The 25,061-nt window shown below is 41.9% G+C and overlaps 1 protein-coding gene across 1 annotated transcript in view; it reads left to right on the top strand.

Annotated features, from left to right (window-relative positions):
* ACVR2A (activin A receptor type 2A) overlaps window positions 1-25,061 on the top strand; it is a 1,507,426-nt gene that overhangs the window by 1,001,098 nt on the left and 481,267 nt on the right. Inside the window, exon 4 of the mRNA XM_044074861.1 lies at window positions 22,067-22,221. Coding sequence (XP_043930796.1) covers window positions 22,067-22,221 — 155 coding nt within the window. The remainder of the gene's footprint in view (window positions 1-22,066; window positions 22,222-25,061) is intronic.

The following is a 25,061-nucleotide window of genomic DNA, read 5'->3' on the forward strand; positions in this document are numbered from 1 at the left end:
ACTATAAACCCTCAACCAGAAATTCCCAGCTCAGAAGGGCAGAGTCCAGCCTCTCCTCCCACAAGAGTGCAGACCACAAACCTTCTTAATGTAAAATAACTGGCCTGAAAGCCCAAGTGCTTAAACCAGAATTAATACACTTTTAGAATAACAGACACTGAGCCCTCAATCAGAAGTTCCCAACCTAGAAGGATGTAAGCTACCTGTTCTGCCACAACAGTGCAGACCACAAACCCTCTCAGTACAAAACAACTGGTCCGAAGCCCAAGTGTTTAAACCAAAAGGCTTAGAATGAGTTACACCAAGCAGTAATAAATACAATTGAGTATTTTTAAGATGATGCAAAAGTAAAATGAAGTAGGTAGAAACACAAGTACAGTAAAAGCGGATAAAATTTTTTTATCTGAACAAGTGCTGAGATCAAAGAAACAGATTTGAGTGCTGAAACTAGAAAACTGGCTAGTTATAAGAAAAAAAAACAAGCTAGAAGGCTTCCCTCAAACACAGAAGGGCCTGGGGGCTCAGAAGCCTACAAATAGTCTATACCTCTTAACAGGTAAGGCAGGAAATAAGCTTAATTTTTTTTTGTCTGTTTCCCAGATGCTCTCTTTGTACACAGTAGGAGTGCCTGAAATCAGAATATGATCTCACTGCACTCAGTTGAGTGAGCAAATGAGATGGGCCCAGAGGCAGGCTGAGGGGCGGGCAGTTTCAAGGCCACCAAGATTAACACCAAAACAAAAACAAGGAGGGTGGGTGGGAATAACTGAAGAGCAGAATAACTGCCACTTGAGTTAAATATTCCTTCAACACAGTTTAAATCAAATTAAATACTGTATTTTTTTTAAAAAAAGTGCAGATAAAGGTACTTAAATTCTCTTATACGTCCAGTTGAATATAACCAAGTTCTTAGCTGGCCAAAGCTGAGGTTTTTAAGCAATAAAAATTTCACAATGCACCACTTAAAAAGGCAAGGACAGGAAATCAAAGAATGTGGCTACCCCCACACCTGTAATTACTAGCAAATAACACACTAGCTTCAGTTTAAGTTACTAAAGAGCAGAATAACTGCCACTTGAGTTAAACATTCCTTCAACACAGTTTAAATCAAATTAAATACTGTATTTTTAAAAAAAAAGTGCAGATAAAGGTACTTAAATTCTCTTATACGTCCAGTTGAATATAACCAAGTTCTTAGCTGGCCAAAGCTGAGGTTTTTAAGCAATAAAAATTTCACAATGCACCACTTAAAAAGGCAAGGACAGGAAATCAAAGAATGTGGCTACCCCCACACCTGTAATTACTAGCAAATAACACACTAGCTTCAGTTCAAGTTACTAAAGAGCAGAATAACTGCCACTTGAGTTAAATATTCCTTCAACACAGTTTAAATCAAATTAAATACTGTATTTTTAAAAAAAAGTGCAGATAAAGGTACTTAAATTCTCTTATACGTCCAGTTGAATATAACCAAGTTCTTAGCTGGCCAAAGCTGAGGTTTTTAAGCAATAAAAATTTCACAATGCACCACTTAAAAAGGCAAGGACAGGAAATCAAAGAATGTGGCTACCCCCACACCTGTAATTACTAGCAAATAACACACTAGCTTCAGTTCAAGTTACTAAAGAGCAGAATAACTGCCACAAATTAAATATTCATTCAACACAGTTTAAATCAAATTAAATACTGTATTTTTAAAAAAAAGTGCAGATAAAGGTACTTAAATTCTCTTATACGTCCAGTTGAATATAACCAAGTTCTTAGCTGGCCAAAGCTGAGGTTTTTAAGCAATAAAAATTTCACAATGCACCACTTAAAAAGGCAAGGACAGGAAATCAAAGAATGTGGCTACCCCCACACCTGTAATTACTAGCAAATAACACTAGCTTCAGTTCAAGTTACTAAAGAGCAGAATAACTGCCACTTGAGTTAAATATTCCTTCAACACAGTTTAAATCAAATTAAATACTGTATTTTTTAAAAAAAAGTGCAGATAAAGGTACTTAAATTCTCTTATACGTCCAGTTGAATATAACCAAGTTCTTAGCTGGCCAAAGCTGAGGTTTTTAAGCAATAAAAATTTCACAATGCACCACTTAAAAAGGCAAGGACAGGAAATGAAAGAATGTGGCTACCCGCACACCTGTAATTACTAGCAAATAACACACTAGCTTCAGTTCAAGTTACTAAAGAGCAGAATAACTGCCACTTGAGTTAAATATTCCTTCAACACAGTTTAAATCAAATTAAATACTGTATTTTTTAAAAAAGTGCAGATAAAGGTACTTAAATTCTCTTATACGTCCAGTTGAATATAACCAAGTTCTTAGCTGGCCAAAGCTGAGGTTTTAAGCAATAAAAATTTCACAATGCACCACTTAAAAGGCAAGGACAGGAAATGAAAGAATGTGGCTACCCCACACCTGTAATTACTAGCAAATAACACACTAGCTTCAGTTCAAGTTACTAAAGAGCAGAATAACTGCCACTTGAGTTAAATATTCCTTCAACACAGTTTAAATCAAATTAAATACTGTATTTTTTAAAAAAAGTGCAGATAAAGGTACTTAAATTCTCTTATACGTCCAGTTGAATATAACCAAGTTCTTAGCTGGCCAAAGATGAGGTTTTTAAGCAATAAAAAATTCACAATGCACCACTTAAAAAGGCAAGGACAGGAAATCAAAGAATGTGGCTACCCCCACACCTGTAATTACTAGCAAATAACACACTAGCTTCAGTTCAAGTTACTAAAGAGCAGAATAACTGCCACTTGAGTTAAATATACCTTCAACACAGTTTAAATCAAATTAAATACTGTATTTTTTTTAAAAACAAGTGCATATAAAGGTACTTAAATTCTCTTATACGTCCAGTTGAATATAACCAAGATGTTCTTCGTGTTTCACTGTTGCAGTCATAACTGTAGGGTGCTCCTGCCGGCAGGCAGCCCGAGGTCGGCCAGAATCCCAAAGTCTGGGTCCGGTGTTGGCTGTACAAGCTAGTACCCTGACGTCAGTACGCTCTGGTACATAGCCCTCAGCTGACGCCATCTTCTCCAGTCTTTCTTGCCGTGCGGTGGAAAGCAGCTCGCAAGTCGTTGGTTGGCGATTTTCGAACAGCGTATTTGGTTGTTGTCGGTCCGAAGTTCTTACTTCTCTTCTCAAAGCTAAGTACCCGTTGAATCTTTTCTTGTTCCTCCGATGTCAGAAAAAGTTAATAATTGTATTACGTGTGGAAAACAAATACCTCATAAAGATTTCCACTCTTACTGTCTACCTTGCTTAGGCCCTGACCACGACATTAGTTGTTGTCGGTTCTGTGCCAGGTTCAATTCTCGTACTATCAAGCGCAGTTACGACTGGGCTCTAAATTACTTTGGCAGACGCTTCAATTATAGAATGTCGTCGGACACTACCGGAATTCAAAAGAAGCGCAAAGACAAGGACAGGCCTCCGAGGTCCAAACAGGACTCGTTGCAGCTGGAGCCAGCATCCGGTTCGGCTGTCGTCAGTGAGGCGCTTTTGCAGCCCCTGTCGTCTGCCACTTCTGAACCGATGGCTGATATGGACTCCCATGGGGAGCCATCAAGGCTTACTATTTTATCTGCTGCAGGACCTTCGGACGTCGCTCCCTCAGATGGGTCCGGATCCGCTGTGCAGGTACCGGCTTCTGAGGGGGTATTCAGGCCTACTCACATCACTATTTCAAAGGCAAAGACAAAGACTCCTGTTAAGCCTAAAGCTCCTGCTCAAGCTACTTCTGAATCTACTCCCAGGACACAGAAGCAATTGTTAAGGATGGCTGAAGATTTGCTTACAATGATTAGGGGTTCTCACCCCCCCCCCCCTCTGAGAAAAGGCCTCGACTGGATGTTCCTATGGATTCCTCTGACCAGGCTTCTATATATTCTGTCTCTTCCTCTGATCAGGAATATTCTTTTCCTCCTTATGAGGATTCGGATGCTGAGGACTCATTGCCCTCTGCCTCTCCGCCTGAAGATTTTTCTTTTGGTGAAACCTTACATGAGATGAGGGAACATTTTCATTGGGAAGGTCAGGATTATTCTGCTTCCAAGAAGAGGCTTAGAGAATTTCTTCTTCTTCCTCAACATAGGCCTTTGGCTATCCCCCCTGTTCTTGACATTGTGGAGGATGCTTTTTCTGAGGCTAATTTGAATCCTGATTCCATGCCTCCTGCACCTTCTAAGCCTGATAGATTTTATAGGGTTCCTGATTCTCATTTGTTCTTATTTAAGATCCCTTCTGCGGATCCTGAAACTATTTCTCAGGGTTCTAAGGCTGCTAAAGTTGCTTCTTCTAAGAATCCTATTCCCTCTGAGAAGGATTCTCGTGCCCTAGACAGGTGGGGTAAAAAGGTTTATAATTCTGCTACCCTTTCTGTTAGGGCTTTAAATTGCCAGTTTCATATGTTTAAGTGTCAGCAATTTCTTTTGTCTGTTTTAAAGCAAAAGCTTGCTTCCCTTCCTGCATGTGCAGAAGATAAGGAACTACAGGGTGTATTGCATGCAACTGAACCACTGAACAAACATAGCTTGCATTGTGGTTTTGATGCTTTGGATGCTTCTTGCAGGGCCGCAGCCTCTGGTACTGTTATCAGGAGACATGCTTGGCTTCGTGAACAAAGTTTACCTGAACAGGTTAAGGCTAAATTATTGGATGCCCCTGTTCATCATGATGTTCTTTTTGTATCTAAGGCTGAGGAGGTTATTAAAAAGATGGAAGAAAAGGCAAAATCTATGCAAACTGTGAAGGATTTCTTGCAAGTTCAGCCTCCTAGATTTTCCAGAAATTGGCCCTCCAAAAATTGGTCCTTTTCCACGTCTGACAGGCCTCAAAGGGGAAGATATAGGCGCTCCAGAGGTCGTGGCCAAGCTCAGGCCTCATACAGATCGAGACAATGGACTGCTTCTTCACCTAGAAGGGGAGAAGACAGATCCCAATCTCAAAGAAAGCAAACTCAATGACTCTCTCAGTTGGGCTACAGGACCTCTTTTCCTGCATGCCCCTCTCGGAGGAAAACTTTCTCTTTTTTACAGAAATTGGACTCATATTACCCAGTACAAATGGGTATTGGACGTGATTTTAAAAGGCTACAAATTCCACTTTCATACTCTGCCAAGGGCTTTCGGTTGGCTAGATCTGCCAAAACATCAGTGGTCAGAGGCCTTAAATCAAGTGGATGCTCTTCTGGCCATGAGAGCCATAGAGCCTGTTCCACTCTCAGAGATGGGAAAAGGTTTTTATTCAAGACTGTTTCTGGTTCCAAGAAAACAAAGCTCATGGAGACCTATTCTGGACCTTTCTGTGTTAAACACCTTTTTGGAAATTCCAAAATTCAAGATGCTTACTCTGCAGCAGCTGATTCCAATGCTCTCTCAGGACGCCTGGATGGTGACATTGGACCTAAAGGAAGCCTATTTACACATTCCCATCAGGCAGGAACGCAGGAAATTCCTCAGATTCAAGGCAGGTTCGAGACACTTTCAATTCTCTGTACTGCCCTTTGGTTTATCTACTGCGCCCAGAGTCTTTACCAAGTGCCTGGCACCAGTAGTGGCTTATTGCAGACTTCAGGGGATTCAGATTTACCCCTATTTGGACGACTGGCTTATTCAGGCAGACAGCAAGGATCTTTTACTTCAACATCTGGATTTTGTTCAACGTCTTCTCCTCCTACTGGGATTCTCAGTGAACACAAAAAAGTCACATTTGATCCCTTCTCAACAAAAGGTATTTTTGGGAGCCCTCTTAAATACAACCTTACAAAGGGCCTTCCTCACTCCAGAAAAACAAATACAGCTGGCTTCAATTTTCAGGACTTTGGCAACTATAACTCAGCTCACTGCAAGGAAATTCCTGCAGGCACTGGGCTACATGGCTTCCTGCATTCTGTTGATTCCAAATGCAAGGCTTCATATGAGAAAGCTTCAATGGTATCTGAAAGGTGTATGGTCACAGCATTACCACGATCTGAACACTCTGATTCCTCTGATCCCCTGCCTCCAGAAGGAGTTCATTTGGTGGTCCAGGGTGTGTGCTTTAAACGAAGGAAAGCCTTTCCGTCTTCCTCAACCTTATCAGATCATAACCACGGACGCCTCGGATTATGCTTTGGGAGCACATTTTCTAGGCAATTGCCAGCAGGGAACCTGGACAAAGGACCATCTTCACTGGCACATCAATCTGAAGGAAATGTTGGCAGTTCAAAATGCTCTTCTAGCCTTCAAGAACCTTTTGCACCCAGGGCCTCTTTTGATTCGCACAGACAACATCACAGTCATGTGGTACATAAACAAGCAGGGGGGCTCTCATTCGTACCCCCTTTGCAGACTAGCCATGGCTTTATGGGACATGGCTCTAAATCTGAACCTACATCTCCAGGCTCAATTCATCCCAGGAGAACAGAATCTCTTAGCAGACAGCCTGAGCAGAAACATTTTAGATCCTCATGAATGGATGCTAGACACCAACTTATTCAACAGGATTACTGCAGTTTGGGGATGTCCCCAGATAGATCTGTTTGCATCCCATCTCAATCATCAGCTGCCTCGCTTTTGCACCAGGTCCTTCCACAAAACAGCTTGGAAAGTGGATGCCCTGTCCTTCAGCTGGAGAAACCTTTCGGGATATGCCTTCCCTCCTCTTCCTCTACTTCCTCGGGTATTACTAAAGATAAAACAGGACAAGCCCAAGTTCCTCATCTTGATTGCTCCAAATTGGCCTCGACAGTTTTGGTATCCAACTTTAAAGCACCTGTTCTTGGAACCTCCTTGGATTCTCCCTCTGAACCCTTCTCTTCTGTGTCAGCATCAGGGTCAGTTGCTACTTTCCCATCTCAAGACCCTTTGCCTGGCAGCTTGGCTCTTCAGAGGAATTTGATTTCTTCTAGTCTTCCCCAACAAGTTTTGGATGTTCTTCTGGAAGCTAGACGGCCTAGCACTAGGAAATCCTATGCCTCTAAATGGAAGAGATTTTGTATTTGGATGCAGGACCGAGGCTTGGACCCACTGGTGCCTGATCTCTCTTCAGTTTTGCTTTACCTTTCGGATCTTTTGTCTAATGGTTCTTCCATTAAGATTCATGCTTCTGCTATTTCTGCTCATTTCAATACTGATCCTCCTGTTTTTTCTCATCCTTTGGTGAGACCATTCTTGAGAGGGGCTAAGAATTTAAGGCCTCCCAGGACCCCTCCTGTTCCGGCTTGGGATCTTAATTATGTTTTAGAAAAACTTACTTTGCCTCCTTTTGAGCCTGCTGCATCTTCAGATATTAAGTTTTTATCTTGGAAGACAGTTACGATTTTACTTGGACAAGACTAAATAGTTCAGAAAATCTAACCAATTGTTTGTTTCTTTTGCTTCCAGTTCTCTTGGAAAGGCTATTTCCAAGCAAACTATTTCGAAATGGATTTCTTATGGAATAAGGTTTTGTTACACTCATCATGGGAAACAGTTTCCAGGTACTGTGAGAAGTCATTCTACTAGAGCAGCTGCCACTTCTACAGCTTTTCTCAGAGGAGTTCCTACCAAGGATATCTTGGAAGCTGCCACTTGGAGTTCTGTGCATGCTTTTTCCAAGCACTACAATCTCCCTTTGTATTCTAAGACCAGGGCAGGCTTTGCCTCTGCTGTTTTGCAGGGTTTTCTTGCTGCCCCTTCTTCTGTCTAAGCCGCCTCCCTTTTTTCACTGCTTTGGGATTCCACCCTACAGTTATGACTGCAACAGTGAAACACGAAGAACATAGTACAGTTGTGTACACCTACCATAAATGTAGATGTTCGAGTGTCTTCACTGTTGCAGTCAGTATTTCCCTCCCTCCTATCCCCTCTTTTTCTCTTTTGTGGTGTATTTGTGTTTCCTTGTTGGATTCATTTTTTGATTTATTGGGGACTTCTGACATCTAGGGCAAGAAAGGCTGGAGAAGATGGCGTCGGCTGAGGGCTATGTACCAGAGCGTACTGACGTCAGGGTACTAGCTTGTACAGCCGATGCCGGACCCAGACTTTGGGATTCTGGCCGACCTCGGGCTGCCTGCCGGCAGGAGCACCCTACAGTTATGACTGCAACAGTGAAGACACTCGAACATCTACATTTATGGTAGGTGTACACAACTGTACTTTCTTAGCTGGCCAAAGCTGAGGTTTTTAAGCAATAAAAATTTCACAATGCACCACTTAAAAAGGCAAGGACAGGAAATCAAAGAATGTGGCTACCCCCACACCTGTAATTACTAGCAAAGAACACACTAGCTTCAGTTCAAGTTACTAAAGAGCAGAATAACTGCCACTTGAGCTAAATATTCCTTCAACACAGTTTAAATCACATTAAATACTGTATTTTTTTAAAAAAAAGTGCAGATAAAGGTACTTAAATTCTCTTATACATCCAGTTGAATATAACCAAGTTCTTAGCTGGCCAAAGCTGAGGTTTTTAAGCAATAAAAATTTCACAATGCACCACTTAAAAAGGCAAGGACAGGAAATCAAAGAATGTGGCTACCCCCACACCTGTAATTACTAGCAAATAACACACTAGCTTCAGTTCAAGTTACTAAAGAGCAGAGTAACTGCCACTTGAGTTAAATATTCCTTCAACACACCCTGCATCCTTTTGAACCAGCAGCTAATGCAGATATAAATTTTTTATCTTGGAAAACAGCTTTCCTCTTGGCAATCACTTCAGCAAGAAGGGTTTCAGAACTACAGGCTCTCATGGCTGTGGAGCCTTTTATTACATTTTACCCGGACAGGGTGTCCCTCAGGACCAGTCCTCCTTTTATGCCTAAGGTGGTATCCAGTGTGGCTTTTAACCAAACAGTTCACCTGCCAACATTTTACCCAAATCCACAGAACAAGGGGGAGCGGATTCTGCACTCATTGGACGTACACAGACAACTAAGATTCTACTTAAACAGGACCAAATCTCTAAGAAAGTCTGAGCAACTACTGGTGGCATTTGCTGCAGGATCAGAGGGAAAGGCTATATCAAAGCAGACTATTTCTAAGTGGATAAGCCACTGCATTCGTTTCTGCTGCTTGCACCATGGTAAAATTGTGCCCAAGGGGATCAGGTCACATTCCACCAGGGCTGCCTCTACCTCAGCAGCTTTTCTCAGAGGAGTTCCAACCAAAGACATTCTAGAAGCTGCTAACTGGAGCTCTGTTCATACCTTCATAAAGCATTATCATTTGCCTCTCTTCTCCAAATCCAGGGCAGGCTTTGCCACTGCAGTTCTGCAGGGCTTTATAGCTGCTCCTAATGCTATTTAGTTCCATCCTCCCATCCATAGCTTTGGGATTCTACCCAAATGTAATGACTGCAACAGTGAAACACGAAGAACATAGTACAGTTGTGTACACTTACCATAAATGTAGATGTTCAAGTGTATTCACTGTTGCAGTCCGGGTTACCCACCCGCCATCCCCCTTTTCTATGACTTTTCTTCCTTCACTATATTCTAAAGCCTTTGCGGTGTATTTGCTTTTAGATGAAGATAAAGTTTATGTTGCTAAAAGTGCATTTACATATATTTATGTTAATTTATATATATATTTTTGCTCCCCATTTGGGGAGCACCTAACATGCGGGGCAAGAAAAACTGAATAAAATGGCATCGGCTGCATGTTTTATACCCCTGACGACCTGACATCATGGAAGAGGAGACAGCAACCGACACAGGACCCAAGACTTTGTTATTCAGGCCGACTGAGGGCAACCTGCCAGCAGATTACCCAAATGAAATGACTGCAACAGTGAATACACTCGAACGTCTACATTTATGGTAAGTGTACACAACTGTACTTTCCTGAGTCCCACAAGTTCCTTTTCAAAAATCCTGTTGCAGATCCAGAGACTATTTCTCAAGGGCCCAAGGGAATTAAGGCTTCTACTGCTAAAAATCCTACCCCTTCTGATAGAGACTCTAGGGCGCTGGGTAGATGAGGTAAAAAGGTTTATACTTCAGCAACCTTGGCAATCAGAGCTTTAAACTGCCAATTTCATATGTTAAAATATCAGCAACATGTCATTGGACTGCTTAAACAGAAAATGATGTTGATTCCTGACTGTGTGGAAAATAAAGATTTACAGGACTTAATGCATTCTGCTGAAGAAGGTGGAAAACATACTTTGCAATGTGGCTTTGATTCTTTAGAGGCCTTTGCAGGGCTGCTGTTACTGGGTCTGTGCTTAGAAGGCGTGCTTGGCTTAAGGAGCAATCTTTTGCCTGATCATGTTAAAGCTAAATTGTCGGATGCTCTTTTAAATCAGGACAGCCTGTTTGGCAACAAGGCTGAAGAAGTTCTTAAAAAGATGGAAGGTAAAGCTAAATCTATGCAAACTGTTGAAAGATTTTTTTCAAATGCAACCTCCTTGATTTAGAAGGCACTGGCCTACTAAAAATTGGTCCTTTCCAGTCCCTTCCAGGTCTTCTCAAGCCAAACCCAGCCACAGCAAACCCCCCCAGGTTTCAGTTCCAGGGGACTCTCAGAACTAAGCAGTGGGGGGCCTCCACTTCCAAATCTGGGAATAACAAGACACCCCCCTATGGTAAACAGTCTCAATGACTTCCTTTTAAAATTCCCAAGCACTTATCTTTTGACCGCCCCTTTGGGGGGAAAGATTGCTCTTCATGCAAAGATCTGGGAACTCATAACCCAGGACACATGGGTTTTAAATATAATGTCCCAAGGATACAGATTTCATTTCCACACATTGCCAGCACCAAATGGGTAGCCAGACCTGCCCCCAAATCAGTGGGCAGAGGCTCAAAAACAAGTATTTTCCCTCTTAAGCATGGGGGCTATTCAACTGGTACCAGAAGAGGAAAAGGGACAAGGTTTCTACTCCAGACTTTTTCTGGTACCCAGAAAAGACAAATCATGGCACCCAGTCCTGAACCTGTCTACTCTAAACACCTTTATGGAGATTCCAAAATTCAAGATGCTGACTCTTCACCAATTACTTCCTATGCTAGGCAAAGATGCCTGGTTGGCAACACTAGATTTAAAAGAAGCATACCTGCACATCCCAATCAGGGAATCTTGCTGAAGATACCTACGCTTCAAAGCAGGCTACACACATTATCAGTTCTCTGCACTGCCCTTTGGCATGTCTACTGCGCCCAGGTTATTCACAAAGTGCCTGGCTCCAGTTATTGCATTTTGCAGGCAAATAAGTATTCAAATATGCCCATACCTGGCCGATTCAGGCAGAAAGCCAGGGCATACTTTTGAATCATCTGGCGTTTGTAAAAAGGGTTCTAACCTGTCTGGGGTACACCATAAACGAAAAGAAATCACAACTGGTACCCTGTCAACAAATTACATTCCTGGGAGCAAGCTTGAATACAACTTCCCAGATGGCTTACCTCATGCCAGAAAAGCAAATTCATTTGATAACCTATTTCAAACAAGTGGCCACAAAAACCCTGCTATCTGCAAGACAAATACTGCAAGGCTTGTGGTTCATGGCCTCCTGCATTCTACTAATTCCATATGCAAGACTGCATATGAGTAAACTACAGTGGTATCTAAAAAGCCTATGGAGTCAACATTCTCACAGCATAGAAACAATGATTCCTAACATACCTTGCCTACGCCTAGAGTTCCTCTGGTGGGCAGAGGCCTGCCACCAAAACAAGGGACTACCATTCACACTAGTGCCTGCCGCCCAAACCCTAACAACAGATGCATCAGACTATGCATGGGGGGACTCACCTGGCAGGGAAGTGCATTCAGGGCAAATGGAACCCAAGTCAAATGCACCTACATATCAATCAAAAAAATGTTAGCTGTACAGAATGCTCTGACAGCCTTGAAGGACTACATTCTCCCAAGACAACTAATGTTAAAGAGAGACAACTCCACGTTTATGTGGTACATAAACAAGCAGGGGAGTACACATTCCTACCCCTTCTGCAGACTACCCATGGCATTGTGGAAAACAGCCTTGAGCTACCAAGTGCACCTACAAGCTCAATTCCTGCCAGGAAAATTAAATGCACTGGCAGATGGACTAAGCAGAAACCTCATGGACCCACACGAGTGGAAACTGGAACCAAGGATTTTCAACATGTTGACAAGCGAAGAGGGGAGCCCAGACATAGATCTATTTGCCTCCCCCCAGATCTACTAGTTGGACAAGTTTTGCACAAGGACTCCCCATAAACAAGCCTGGAAAGTGAATGCTCAGTCCTTCAGCTGGAAAAACCTATCAGACTACACCTTCCCCCAGCTGCCTCTGCTCTCCAAAGTTATACTAAAAGTCAAACAGGACAAACCAAGGATGATCTTGCTTGCTCCAGACTGGCCGCGCCAACACTTGTACCCCCTCCTGCTCAGTGTGTCGCAGTTATCTCCATGGCACCTGCCTCAGACCCCTTCCCTGCTGTCTCAGCAGGAGAACCAAATTCTGCACCCTCAACTTCCAACATTGAAACTTGCAGTCTGGCTAATCACTTAAATTCACCCTTATCATCCCTCAGCAAACCTGTGATGGATGTCATCTTAGAGGTAAGGAGGCCTAGTACTAGAAAATCTTATGCTGAAAAATGGAAATGATTCTGTGCTTGGAACCAATCTCAAGGGATGAGCACAGCAGCGCCCAATTTACCTCAGATTTTGCAATACCTAACTGAGGTGCTTCACAAGGGCCTGTCTTTTTCCTTCATTAAAATCCACTCCTCAGCCATTTCAGCTCATTATAACACAGACCCTCCCCTCTTCTCTCATCCTCTGCTCAAGCAGTACCTCAGAGGGGCCAAAAACTTGAGACCACCCAGGAGAGCTCCAACCACCTCGGAATTTAACTTTGTACTGGAGAAACTCACTCTACCTCCTTTCGAGCCAGCTACTACTGCAGACTTAAAATTTCTTTCTTGGAAAACAGCTTTCCTTTTGGCAATCACTTCAGCTAGAAGGATATCTGAATTACAGGCCCTTGTGGCAGTGGAGCCTTTCATCATCTTTCATGTGGACAGGGTGTCACTCAGGACCAATCCATTCTTCATGCCCAAGGTGGTATCCAGTGTGGCTCTTAATCAGTCCATTCATTTGCCAACCTTCCTGTCCAATCCAGAGAACAAAGGGGAATGGATTCTGCATTTATTGGATGTGCACAGACAACTTAGATTCTACTTGGACAGGACTAAACCTTGAAGAAAATCTGAACAACTGCTGGTAGCATTTGCTGCAGGGGCAGAGGGGAAGGCTATTTCAAAACAAACAATTTCTAAATGGATAAGCCATTGCATTCATTTCTGCTATAAGCACCATGGAAAACCTATCCCCCAGGGGATCAGATCTCACTCCACCAGGGCTGCATCTACTTCTACAGCCTTTCTTAGAGGTGTTCCTACCAGGGACATCCTAGAAGCTGCTACCTGGAGCTCTGTACATACTTTCACCAAGCGTTATCATTTGCCAATTTTCTCTAAATCTAGAGCTGGCTTTGCCACTGCTGTCTTGCAGGGCCTTATAGCTGGCCCTAATGCTATATAAACTCCTCCTCCCAACCATAGCTTTGGGAATCTACCCAAATGTAATGACTGCAACAGTGAAACATGAAGAACATAGTTCAGTTGTGTACACTTACCATAAATGTAAATGTTTGAGTATATTCACTGTTGCAGTCCTGGTTACCCCCCCTCTAGCCCCCTAACTTCTTCTGGCTATGCCTCTACTTTCCTTTAGGTTCATAGGTTCATACTAGGCTATCTGCCCTAGGGCATTTATAAGCCTAGCCAGAGTGTGTTTGGCTTTCGCCACCCATTTTAAATTAATTTTGCTATGCCCTTTTTCGAGGTTAGTATACTGTGCCTCTGTCTACCAGTGACACAGAAGTGATACCCGGGGTAAACCTACGATCTCCCATCCACTCATCAAGATTCTTCTTGAAGAGAGTCAATGAGGGACTCTGCCTAACCTGGACTGGGATTTTATTCCAGAGTGAAGGGAGCCTCTGGGTTATGAATCTGTCCCTCCAGCATGTCCTATTTATTTCAGTGCTAAGGTTCAAGTCTCTCAAGCACGTAGCTCGATGGGATTTGGATTTTCTGAGGTGCAGCATGTCCATTAATTCCGGGTTGGACATGGCTTTATACGTCAGGCACAGATCGCCTCTGAGCAGGCGGTATGCCACTGAGTAGAGCTGGAGTTTCTTTAACCGGGCAGCATATGGCATCTGTTTGAGCCCTTTGATCCTCTTGGTGAGGTACTTTTGGGGTCTTTCCAGTTGCTGCAGGGGTCTGGTAAGGTACATCCAGAAAGGAGCATTGTACTCAATTATGGGCCTGATGAGGGATGAGTAAAGAGGCACGATGACCTCCCCTGATCTAGATGTGAATCCCTTCATGATTAGGTGGGCTATATAAAATGTTTTTCTAACCACTTTGGCCACGTGGTTGTCAAATGAGAGATTGCTATCAACTTGGATCCCCAGGTCCCTAATTACCTCTTCTGTACTTAATGGATTACCACCTATGTGGTAATTTGTGGGCAATTTGTTTTTGCCAGAGGGAGTGACTATACACTTTTTGGCGTTTAGCTTGAGGCCATGGCTCTGGCACCAGTTGTCTTTTTTTATGAGGCCCTTTTGGAGGATGCTTGTGTCGGCTGGAGAGTCAATTATGGTGTCCAGTTTGCAGTCATCTGCAAACTTAGTCAGCCACAGTCCTTCCATGTTGGCCTGTACCTCCGAGAAATATATACCGAACAAGAGAGGTCCCAGGACTGAGCCTTGTGGGATGCCACTTGTAACTGGTTTGGAGTCTGACATGGCTCCAGCAATTCTAACCATGTGGGTTCTGTCCTTGAGCCAGTTTGCAACCCATCTAGTGACATAGGAGTTTATATTTAAGCTGGTGAGCTTATCTATAATGCCCGAGTGGGGTATTGTATCGAAGGCTTTTGCGAGGTCCAGGTAGGCTGTGTGGACCACCTTCCCCTCGTCAACGGCCTTGGTGACTGTTTCAAAGAAATCAACCAGGTTTAAGAGGCAGGATCTGCCCTTAACAAAGCCGAACTGGGTAGGATCCAGTGTCTGTAGGTCCCCAATATCTTTATTTATGAGGTCCATGATGATCCTTTCCATAGCTTTGCAGACTAAGCTAGTCAGGCTTATGGGGCGATAGTTTCCAGGATCCGTTGAGGCACCACCTTTGTGGAGAGGGACCACTGTTGCTGTACGCCACTCTTTGGGTACATATCCTGTAGTAAGGCTAAGAGTGAACAGTAGTTTTATGTTTGGGTTTAGCTCTTCTTGGAGTTCATGTAGGATGCAGCCCGGGACACCATCTGGTCCCATTGATGCTGTGTTTTTTGCTTTGGAGAGGGCGGCTCTTACCTGAGCATCTGAGATGTCAGGGGGGCAGCACTCTGCTGGGATAAATATTTCTCCTTTTGGTGGGGAGTGTGGGGAGAAGTTTGCGCTGAACCTGTCAGCTAGGATGTTGGCAATGTCTGTGGGTTCGGTGTATTTTTTGTCATTTTAGACTAATTCTGAGCATATCTGGGAATTCCCACCCAGGTTCCTAACATAACTAAAGAAAGCCTTGTGATTATCCTTAGTGTCCTGTGCAATTTTTCTCTTGAAGCTGACCTTAGACGATTTTATGAGTGCCCGTAGTTTTTTTGCTAATACTGATCAGAGATGCCTTCCCTTTTTGGGATTTTGCTCTATCATGTAGTAGCTTGCTCTTCCTATTGTATAGTTTGTTTATGGCTGGGGTCCACCAGACAGGACGTCTGCCTTTGGAGGATTGGGTCTTGGTTTTATTTGGGATTGCATGATCCATGCATTCCTGAAGGTGTTCATAGAATGCGTTTATAAAGGATTCTGTGGTCTGGGCCGTATTTTCCACAGGCCCGGGGGCTTTGAAGGATTCCACCTCGGTTTTGAGTGTGAAATTTGCTTTAGAGAAGTTTTTCACTGTGGTTTTCAGGGCAGGGGGTGGAGTCGGGATGTGAATATCCAGTGAGATTAGTTTATGGTCTGATCTTACCAGTGAGGGATACACTTCTGGTCTGGAGCATAGAGTCCCCATGTTGGTGGTGATCAGGTCCAGTATGTTTTCCCCTCTTGTGGGAGTGGTAACAAGTTGTTCATAGCATTTGAGTTTATAAATTCTAGGAACCTTTGGGCTAGGGTGTTGGAGCTAGAGTAATGCTCCCTGTCTATGTTTGGGTAGTTGAAGTCACCCAATATAATGGTGTTTGGAGAGACCTTCATATTTTCCAGTGTTCTCAGGAAGGCCGAGTGGGGTTCCTGGGTTTGGGAGGGTGGTCTGTAGCAGGCTATAAACTGGAAGGCAGTTTTACCCACTGTAAGTTGCACATGGATAGTCTCTGATGCTTCGTGCTTTGCCACCAACCTGGAGGTGTGGGTATCTTTGACTAATATTGATACTCCCCCTCCTTTTGTGGTACAGTCCAAGTTTTGGGGCCGAAAAGCATGGAATGAGGTATAACCTGGTAGTGCTGGGGTGCTCTCTGGAGCCTTGAACCAGGTTTCTGTTACTGCACAGATATCGCTTTTCTCCATGCTAAGGAGAGTTTCGAGTGCGTGCATCTTGAGGTTTAGACTTCTGGCATTGAGTAGCATTACTCATAGTTTCTTATCCCTTGTGGTACCTATGGAGGTGGGTTTGTCTTTTGAGCCTTGCCTAAAAATGGCACTATGGGGATAGCAGGAGCCTTTGCCAATATCCGAAAGCCCAGGGGTGACAGGTGCAAGCCGTCCCTAGAGAAGCATTGTGGCTTGTCGAGTATGTCAGTCCAGGCTGACAGGCATTGGATCCCCTTTAAATGACACCAATACTTAAGCCAATTGTTGAAATTGATCATCTTGTCTTCATATTGTGCTTAAAAGCCTTTTTGGTGTATTTGTTTTTTGTTGAAGGTATACCTTTGTGTTTTTTATAGTGATTTGCTCCCCATTAGGGGGGCACCTGACATCTGGGGCAAGAAAAACTGATGTAATGGTGTCGGCTGCATGTTTTATACCTCCTGACAACCTGACGTCATGGAAGAAGGGACAGCAACTGACGCAGGACCCAAGACTTTGTTAATCAGGCCGACTGAGGGCAACCTCCAAGCAGATTACCCAATTGTGATGACTGCAACAGTGAATACACTTGAACATCTACATTTATGGTAAGTGTACACAACTGTACTTTCCACCCCCCTTAGCTTAGAAAGTGGATGCTCTCTCATTCCAATGGACCGATCTCTTCATTTATGTGTCCCCACCCCCACCCTTACTCCCAAGAGTACTGCTCAAAATAAGGCAGGAAGGAACAAAAGCCATCCTTATAGCACCAGATTGGCCCAGGCGACATTGGTACCCCTTGCTGCTCAGCCTGCTGAAGGAGCCTTACAGGCCCCTACCATTAACTGCAGACCTCCTGACACAAGCCAGAGGGGAGATTATGCATCCAGACCTGCACACTCTCAAACCTTCTGCATGGCTTATCCCCCAGGGTCCAGGGATAACCCACAGTTAAGCAAGCAGGTCCTAGACCTTATTAAGGAAGACAGAAGGTCCAGCACCAGGAAATCTTACTCCGAGAACTAGAAGGGATTCAACTCCTGGTTCCTATCAAAAGGTCACAGCACCTCCCAGACATCCCTCCCACTTATTCTGGACTACCTAGCGAAGCTACTTAACAAGGGCCTCTCCTTTCCCTCCATTAAAATTCACGCCTCAGCCATTTCAGCACATTTTTATGCTGAACAGCCTGTCTTCTCATCCTTTGATTAAGCAATTCCTCAGAGGTGTATCTAACATTAGGCCCCCTAGAAGGGCACCCACTCCAGCCTGGGACCTGAACTATGTCTTAGAAAAACTGACATTGCCTCCCTTCGAACCAGCTGCATCAACAGACCTTAAACACCTTTCCTGGAAGACTGCCTTCCTCTTGGGTATCACTTCAGCCAGGACGGTGTCAGAACTTCAAGCACTCATGGCCACTGAACCCTTCATTGTCTTCCATGCAGACAGGGTGTCTCTCAGGACTAATCCCTCATTCATGCCAAAGGTAGTATCAGATGTGACCCTAAACCAGGTTACACATCTCCCCACCTTTTCTCCCCACCTTTTTTTCCAATCCCTCAGCATAAAGGGGAGAGAATTCTATTCTGCACACATTGGATGTGCACAGACAGTTAAGATACTACCTGGACAGAACTAAGTCCATTAGGAAGACGGATCAGCTGTTGGTTGGCTTCGCCCCAGGGAAAGAGGGGAAGCCTATCTCCAAACAGACCGTTTCAAAATGGATATCTCACTGCATACAACTCTGCTACACTTTTCATGGAAAAGCTCCTCCTAAATTTCTCAGATCACATTCCACTAGGGCAGCCTGTACTTTCACTGCCTTCCTTAGAGGAGTATCCACCAAGGACATTTTGGAAGCTGCCATTTGGACGTCAGTCCTCACCTTCACCGAACACTACCACCTGCCTCTGTTCTCCAAGGTTTGGGCAGGCTTTCCCTCTGCAGTCCTGCAAGGCATGCTAGCTCAATCCTAGGAATTTCATACTTCCATCCTCCTCTTCCTCAGCTTTGGGAATCCACCCACAAGTGATGACTGCATCAGTGAAACATGAAGAACATAGTACAGTTGTGTACACTTACCATAAGTGTAGATGTTTGAGTGTATTCACTGTTGCAGTCCTTTTTTCCCTCCCACCTTCCCCCTTAATCTTATCCTTTTTCGGAGATTAACTGTCATTCTTGTGACCTTGGGCCACCTGAGGCTCCTTAAAACATTTTCTTCAAGGGGCTCTGACAGGTTAGGGCAAGAAAAACTGATGTAAAGGCACCGGCTGCTCCCCCTTATACCACTGACGACCTGACGTCAGTCCATAGGTGACAGCAGCCAGCACAGGGGAAAAGCTTGACTCTGGTATTCAGGTCGACCGAAGGCTACCCAACAGTGATAATCCACAAGTGATGACTGCAACAGTGAATACACTTGAACATCTACATTTATGGTAAGTGTACACAACTGTACTTTTCACTGTGGACCCCACATTATTCTGCTTGCAGTTTTCCCCTGACTTGCTGCAGCCTCACAGTTTATTATTTTAACAATGTTGTATGGGGGTATTGGGAGGGTGGGGGGGCACACCGTATCACTCAAGACTTTTTTGCTTTTAGTTTTTCATTTTACAGGATGTTACATGGATTTCAACATGCAACATCTTGCTCATTACGGGCCTGAATGTACAGTGTGGAACCAGAATGGATTTTCTTCAGGTACATTGATTTATGTGGTTCTTAAAAATGAAATTACATTTTCGTGATATGAAATCTGGGAATTGTACCAGTGAGTTTTGAAAGTAAATTCTAGTCATTACAATGATTCCAATATAATTTTTAGCTTCTGTCAATTGTGATTCAGTGAAATGAGCAGTTGATCAAATGACATAAATCCATATGTATATATCTATACTTATATCTGTATATAAAATATAGTTTAAGCAAATTATGTGAGTACATATTGGTATAACAATTTATTTAAACTTTTTGATCTAAAAACACACTTGATTGGCATCACATTTGTGGGTTAATATGTGGTCTCCACTCAATTTGTGTTGAAAAACAACAGCAACAGCAGTCTTCGACAAAGAAAGCTTTTTAATTCTCTGTGTACAATTGCATGTTTATAGTTGTAGCTGTAAAATTCCATCTGTAGGATGCTGTATTAGCACCCTTTCATTAGACTTGATCTTTACAATGCTACATACAGAATTCTGCCTAGTTGAATTGTATTATTAGTATTCTTTCTTTAGCATTCTCAGCTATTGAATGACAAGCATCAGAATCCTGAGCATCAGAAACACTGAGCAGTAAATACTTAGTAGTGATGAAAAACAGCTTCAAAGGTTTTTTGCAATGGGGGGCAAATGACCCATGTCCCCAAACTTGTATATACCAACTTTATGGTTGCACCAACTCTGAGCTGGGAGAGATCTTTCAAAAGCAGAGAAACACTGCCAGGGCACACTTAAAAATTGTACCAGATTTATGTGCTGGACAGAGCTATCTCTTATATTACTTGCTTAAAGCCTTTTGTTGGTGGACACTATGTTCAATACAGCGCTTTTCATCTGCCTCTATGGACAGACTTCTTCAGATAAAATGAAATGGTAAAACACTTCCTTTATAAAATCTTCTAAGTCACATGTATTGAAACAACCAATAATCCAGGTCAGATGAGAGTGTTTACAAGTGCTAAGCAACCAGTACTACATTCCTCTGCTATTTAAAGTTACAGTACATAAATATAACATTAACTTAAAATAAAATACCAAGTCTGTTAATAAGAAATAGATGGTAAACAAATTAAGATATACAGTGCATACTAAAAATTCCATACCTTTTCCACACCTTTATGCAATTGACCATCAAAAGATTGAGAACGCCTTAGCCAAACACACTGTAGCATTTCTTGGTCACACTTTTAATTTACTCTAATAGATCAAACTCCAGTAGATGATAGAGGAGGACCACCATCTTTGAAATTAGAAGAACTAGAATTATACTGGCAACTGTCATTGAATGCCTATAGCTTTCCGGGCATTAATGTCATGTGTGCCATTACTTGTTTATTAAAATTAAAGAGTTTATGTAGGTAACATGAATTTTATGAACATATTTGAAATACTTTTATGTATGAAATTTTTGGTATGCCAAAAAAACAGTAACTTCTTGTCAACAATTGACTTAAAAAAATCTATGCTTAAAGGTGGGTGCGTTACACAACTGTACTTTATACATGTATTTTCAGACATCTGTCCGATTTTTGGTACTTCAGACCTCCATTGTAACAGGACATTCTTTTTTAGCAAATAGTCAGTGGTGGTCTTTGTTCCATAACTTACCCTGTTTACACTTGCTTTTTTAATATCAGAGATGTTTTTTCCCTTTGCGGTATACATAGTTTCACTGCAACTCTGCCAGATTTATATTTTAACTTACTCAAAGCCTGCAGTAAAACATACTATGACAGGCTGGGTGTCTCTATAACTTACACATCAGAGAACCTATAATGGCTTAGAGTTTCTGTGATTGTAGTGTGACAGCATTCTCAGGCATTCAGCTAATCAAGCCTGGAAACATTATAACTGCAATGTCATGTACAGCTAAAACTATTTGTCCATCAACTTCTGCCAGAAATAAAAGTCATTCTCAGTCATTGACGAGTTGGGGACACTAGCTCTCTCTCTCTCACCAAGGCTGCTTGTTTTCCCTTTCAGTCCCTTTTATCTGCATCAAGACTCATTTGATGAAAGTTGCAGTCATTCAGTAAGATCCAATTTACAGTCCTTGCAACCCAAAGCTTCCAGTCGAAAAATTAAGTACCTTGAAAGCCTTTGATGTTATGCTTTTGGGAAACAGGTGGGAGTGTAGTGGCTGGGAGATCCATTTTGGAAATGGCCTAAGATGGATCCCTATGCGTACAGTTCACCATGTGTTAATCGATACACAGTGAAGATTAATGTGGGAAAAGAAAAAAAAGAATGCCACAAACTACACCAGTGTATTTGTTAATGTGGATGTAGAATACCGACAAAAACCAGTGATTGTTTTGCAGCCTTGCATTTATTCTTTGAAAATGCCGTTTGCTTTTTCTTGTGTGAAGAGTCTGATTTAGTAAGTAATAGAAAAAGGTCAGTCATTGGAGATGCAAGTTAGCTCTGAATGCCATAATTTGAAACAGCTATCTGAAACTTGACACTAGTGTAACAGCAATCTAGTAAAAATGGTCAGTAATACCTTTGTAGATTCATAAGGAAAAGCATATGGCTGAATAAGAACAGGAATAAATTATAGTAGTAAGAAGAAATGTTTGGGCCACTCGGGCAATTTCAGCTGATTTATTTCATGTGATTTATGTAGAATCCAGATTTTCCTACCAAGCAGTTCCACCCTCAAAGTGGTGTAAATATTTATATAGGGCGTTACCTGAAATTGTTTTTGCTAACTTTAAACTTATAACTGTCTTTTTTTGAATGTTGTTGTCTCTTTGCTTTGTACAGCAACTTCTAATCCTGTGTCACCCAAGACATCGTTGTTTAACACCTTGCTTTACTCATTGGTGCCTATCATGGGAATTGCAGTGATTGTGCTGTTTTCCTTTTGGATGTACAGACATCATAAACTGGCATATCCACCAGTCCTTATCCCAACTCAGGTAAGTTATCTTTTGAATCCTAAATATTCATACACTATAGCAGTGTTTATATTTTGTAGTGTATTAGCACATTTTTATATGTTAATGACTTTTTCCCCCAAATTCTTAGAGTTCACAGTCAGTTTACTTATTATTGATTTCATAGTTGTCAGCTAATAGTACATGGTGAATCCCTGTACCCTGTCACATACTATGTGTAGCACATATCCGCTAGCTGCTCTTTGGAAACCCAGAATAACAGTGGTGCATGAGCAGTATCTAGTAGTGATATGGCTTTAAAAATAGGACTTACCAGTAATTGAATGTATAGGTCTTGTACTCCATCATCATTTATGAGTTGAAGTAGATTCTTAAGAATCGGCCTCAAACCTAGGTTGTGCCTCATTAATTTGCCATTCTGTTATTCTTTTTTGGTGTTCTGAGTATGGTGTAAATGGTGTTCTTGGTGCCATATGTGGTGTATGAGATGCTCGGGTGCCAAAGATTGCAAGGGTCTTTTCTGATGATAACCTGTGACTATAGTATCACAGCCATATTCCATAACAGTCTAACAAGTCACCATTTTATTTTTTGTCTTTGAAATTTGTATTACTTGTTTCATTATTAAACACCTGTCTCATTTCTCATTACTTTTTTTTCTCACAAGAGACCACTGAGTTACTAATATGTTTTGCTGTTTGCCTTAACACAAGTCCCCCTCGTTAATTTTCAGTATGAATCCAGTAGAACTACCACCATCTGTCAAGTTGTGAGGTAATTTGTCATAAAATGTAAGTTTTGGATTCTGAAGTGTGAGCTGTATCCCAGCATGAAAGGCCTTGCCAACAAGCCAGCAAAAGTTCAGTGTGCATCATTATTGCAAGTTGGAGGGGGAGGACGCTATCAATATAGTTAACACTTACTCTCAAAGAGGAAGAGGAAAACAAGTTGGCAGTTAGGAGAGAGAAAGTTAAAGTATACTGTGAGCCAAAGACAAATATGCTAGTTATTAAACATTAGTCTCTGCAAACAAAAAAGTAATTTAGGAATTATGCGACTGAACTAAAGGACAAAGCAAAAGATGATTTGGTGAGTTGCATAATTTGTTGGGCAATGACAGAACTGGGTAGCATTCAAAATAATGGAAGTAGAAGGCAGACTTCTGAGTCAGAACTCACTTTAGATAAAACAGTGTTAGATATGCTGTTTCTTTTGCTATGCCAACATTGATTCACTGTTTCATTAGATTGTTCAGAGAGAGAGAGAGAATGAAATTACAAGTATGCAGTGAAAGGAAAGAGCTTACAGAGGTAATGGAAGTGTGTAGTATTAAACCTATGGCTAAAATAGTGTACAAATGAGGCAAAGCTACTGTAGAGTCATTCTTACAACACTGAGAGCCTGGAGGTTTCAAAAATGACTTGAAGTCGCACAATTCGCATTGAGGCTTTTTGTAGTAGGTATTATTACAAGGCTGGGGGGGGGGGGGTCATAAGATTTAATCCAAACTGAATTTCTTGTTGCATATGCAAAATCTAGAGGCAAGAACCATTTTACAAGAGAGTGGAAGATATGAAATAAGCCTTTTTTGTACAAATTATATATATTAATGAACCTAAGATGTAAATCCCGTATGTATTGAATTGGTTGGCAAGTGGGAAGCTAGGTAAACATATTTGTAGCTTTTAAGTCCAGAAGTATTCTCACATACCAGCTGCTGTCAGTTTAAATTGTTGCCTCTAGTAGTTTCCACAAAGCAGTAGTGTAAGAAGGGTAGAGCAAAAGAGGCAGCCGGACCAAAAGTGCTTGCTTAGAGAGGGTACAAAATTAAGAAAAATCATTTTAGTTTTATTTTTTTACTGTAACTAAAGTAAATGCACTCTTGTGTCTTTCCAGTTATTTTCCTACGTTTTTGCGTGCTTTCCGCCCCTTTTTACTGCCATGTATGAGTACGTCAGCTCGTCTCCACATTTTACATAAGGGCTGGGCTGAGCCAAGTGCACCTTCCCAAAGGCTTCAGATTGGGTAGTAAAGGCAGTCAGTGGGCTTTATATTTGGAACCCATATTAACTGTTTGTTATTTAAAGTAAACTTGACCTGAGTTTTCTTTTTTCACATTGTAGGCCTGTAGCTAACTGCTGAAAAGAACAATAACCAGCCTTGGGCTTTAGCAATACATAATAGCATGTCTTTAATTTGTAGTTATTTTATTCATTTATTTATTTTTCTGGAATGAGACAGGGAGCCTAGGGTACTCCTTCCTTGCTTGTTACTACCTGTGGCTGGGTGGGGTGACAAAGATGTAGAGAGTGTGTTCACACATGTTAAGCAGCAGGTAAGAAAAAAAAAGAATAAAATAAATGCCTGATTTGTAGTACCTCTCCCTCTCTCAGTCTGGTCCTCATCTTGTAGTGTAAGTGCAAGAAATCTGGACAAAGATAAAAATAATGGGTGAATCACAAAGTTTAAAATACTGGTTTCATCAAATTAGAAAGTATAATAATAATAATAGATTTTACATGAGTATGCATTTTTCTGAAGAATATTAAGACATACATTTGAGAATCAAATTTTATTTACTGACTTAACAGTGACGAATTGCTTGTTCAAAATACTTTTTTTCCTCTCCAAGTTGTCATTTTAGTCTGCAACAAAGTTCCTGTTATATTAAATCTTGTTTCAGCATCATTAATGTTTGTATAAGCATATAGTGGACTGTAGCCTAAATGGATTAATTGCAAAGCTGCAGAGTCAGATGCTTTTGATGATATTTCATAAAATATGCAAATGTATTTGCTTTCCTATATTGTTTGCAATAGAAATGCCACATCAGAATGTCTTCTTCTAGATTATCTATAGTC

The sequence above is a fragment of the Protopterus annectens genome, chromosome 6.part0, assembly GCF_019279795.1.
Source record: "Protopterus annectens isolate FY-2018-M chromosome 6.part0, PAN1.0, whole genome shotgun sequence".
In the NCBI taxonomy this organism is placed as follows: Eukaryota; Metazoa; Chordata; order Ceratodontiformes; family Protopteridae; genus Protopterus; species Protopterus annectens.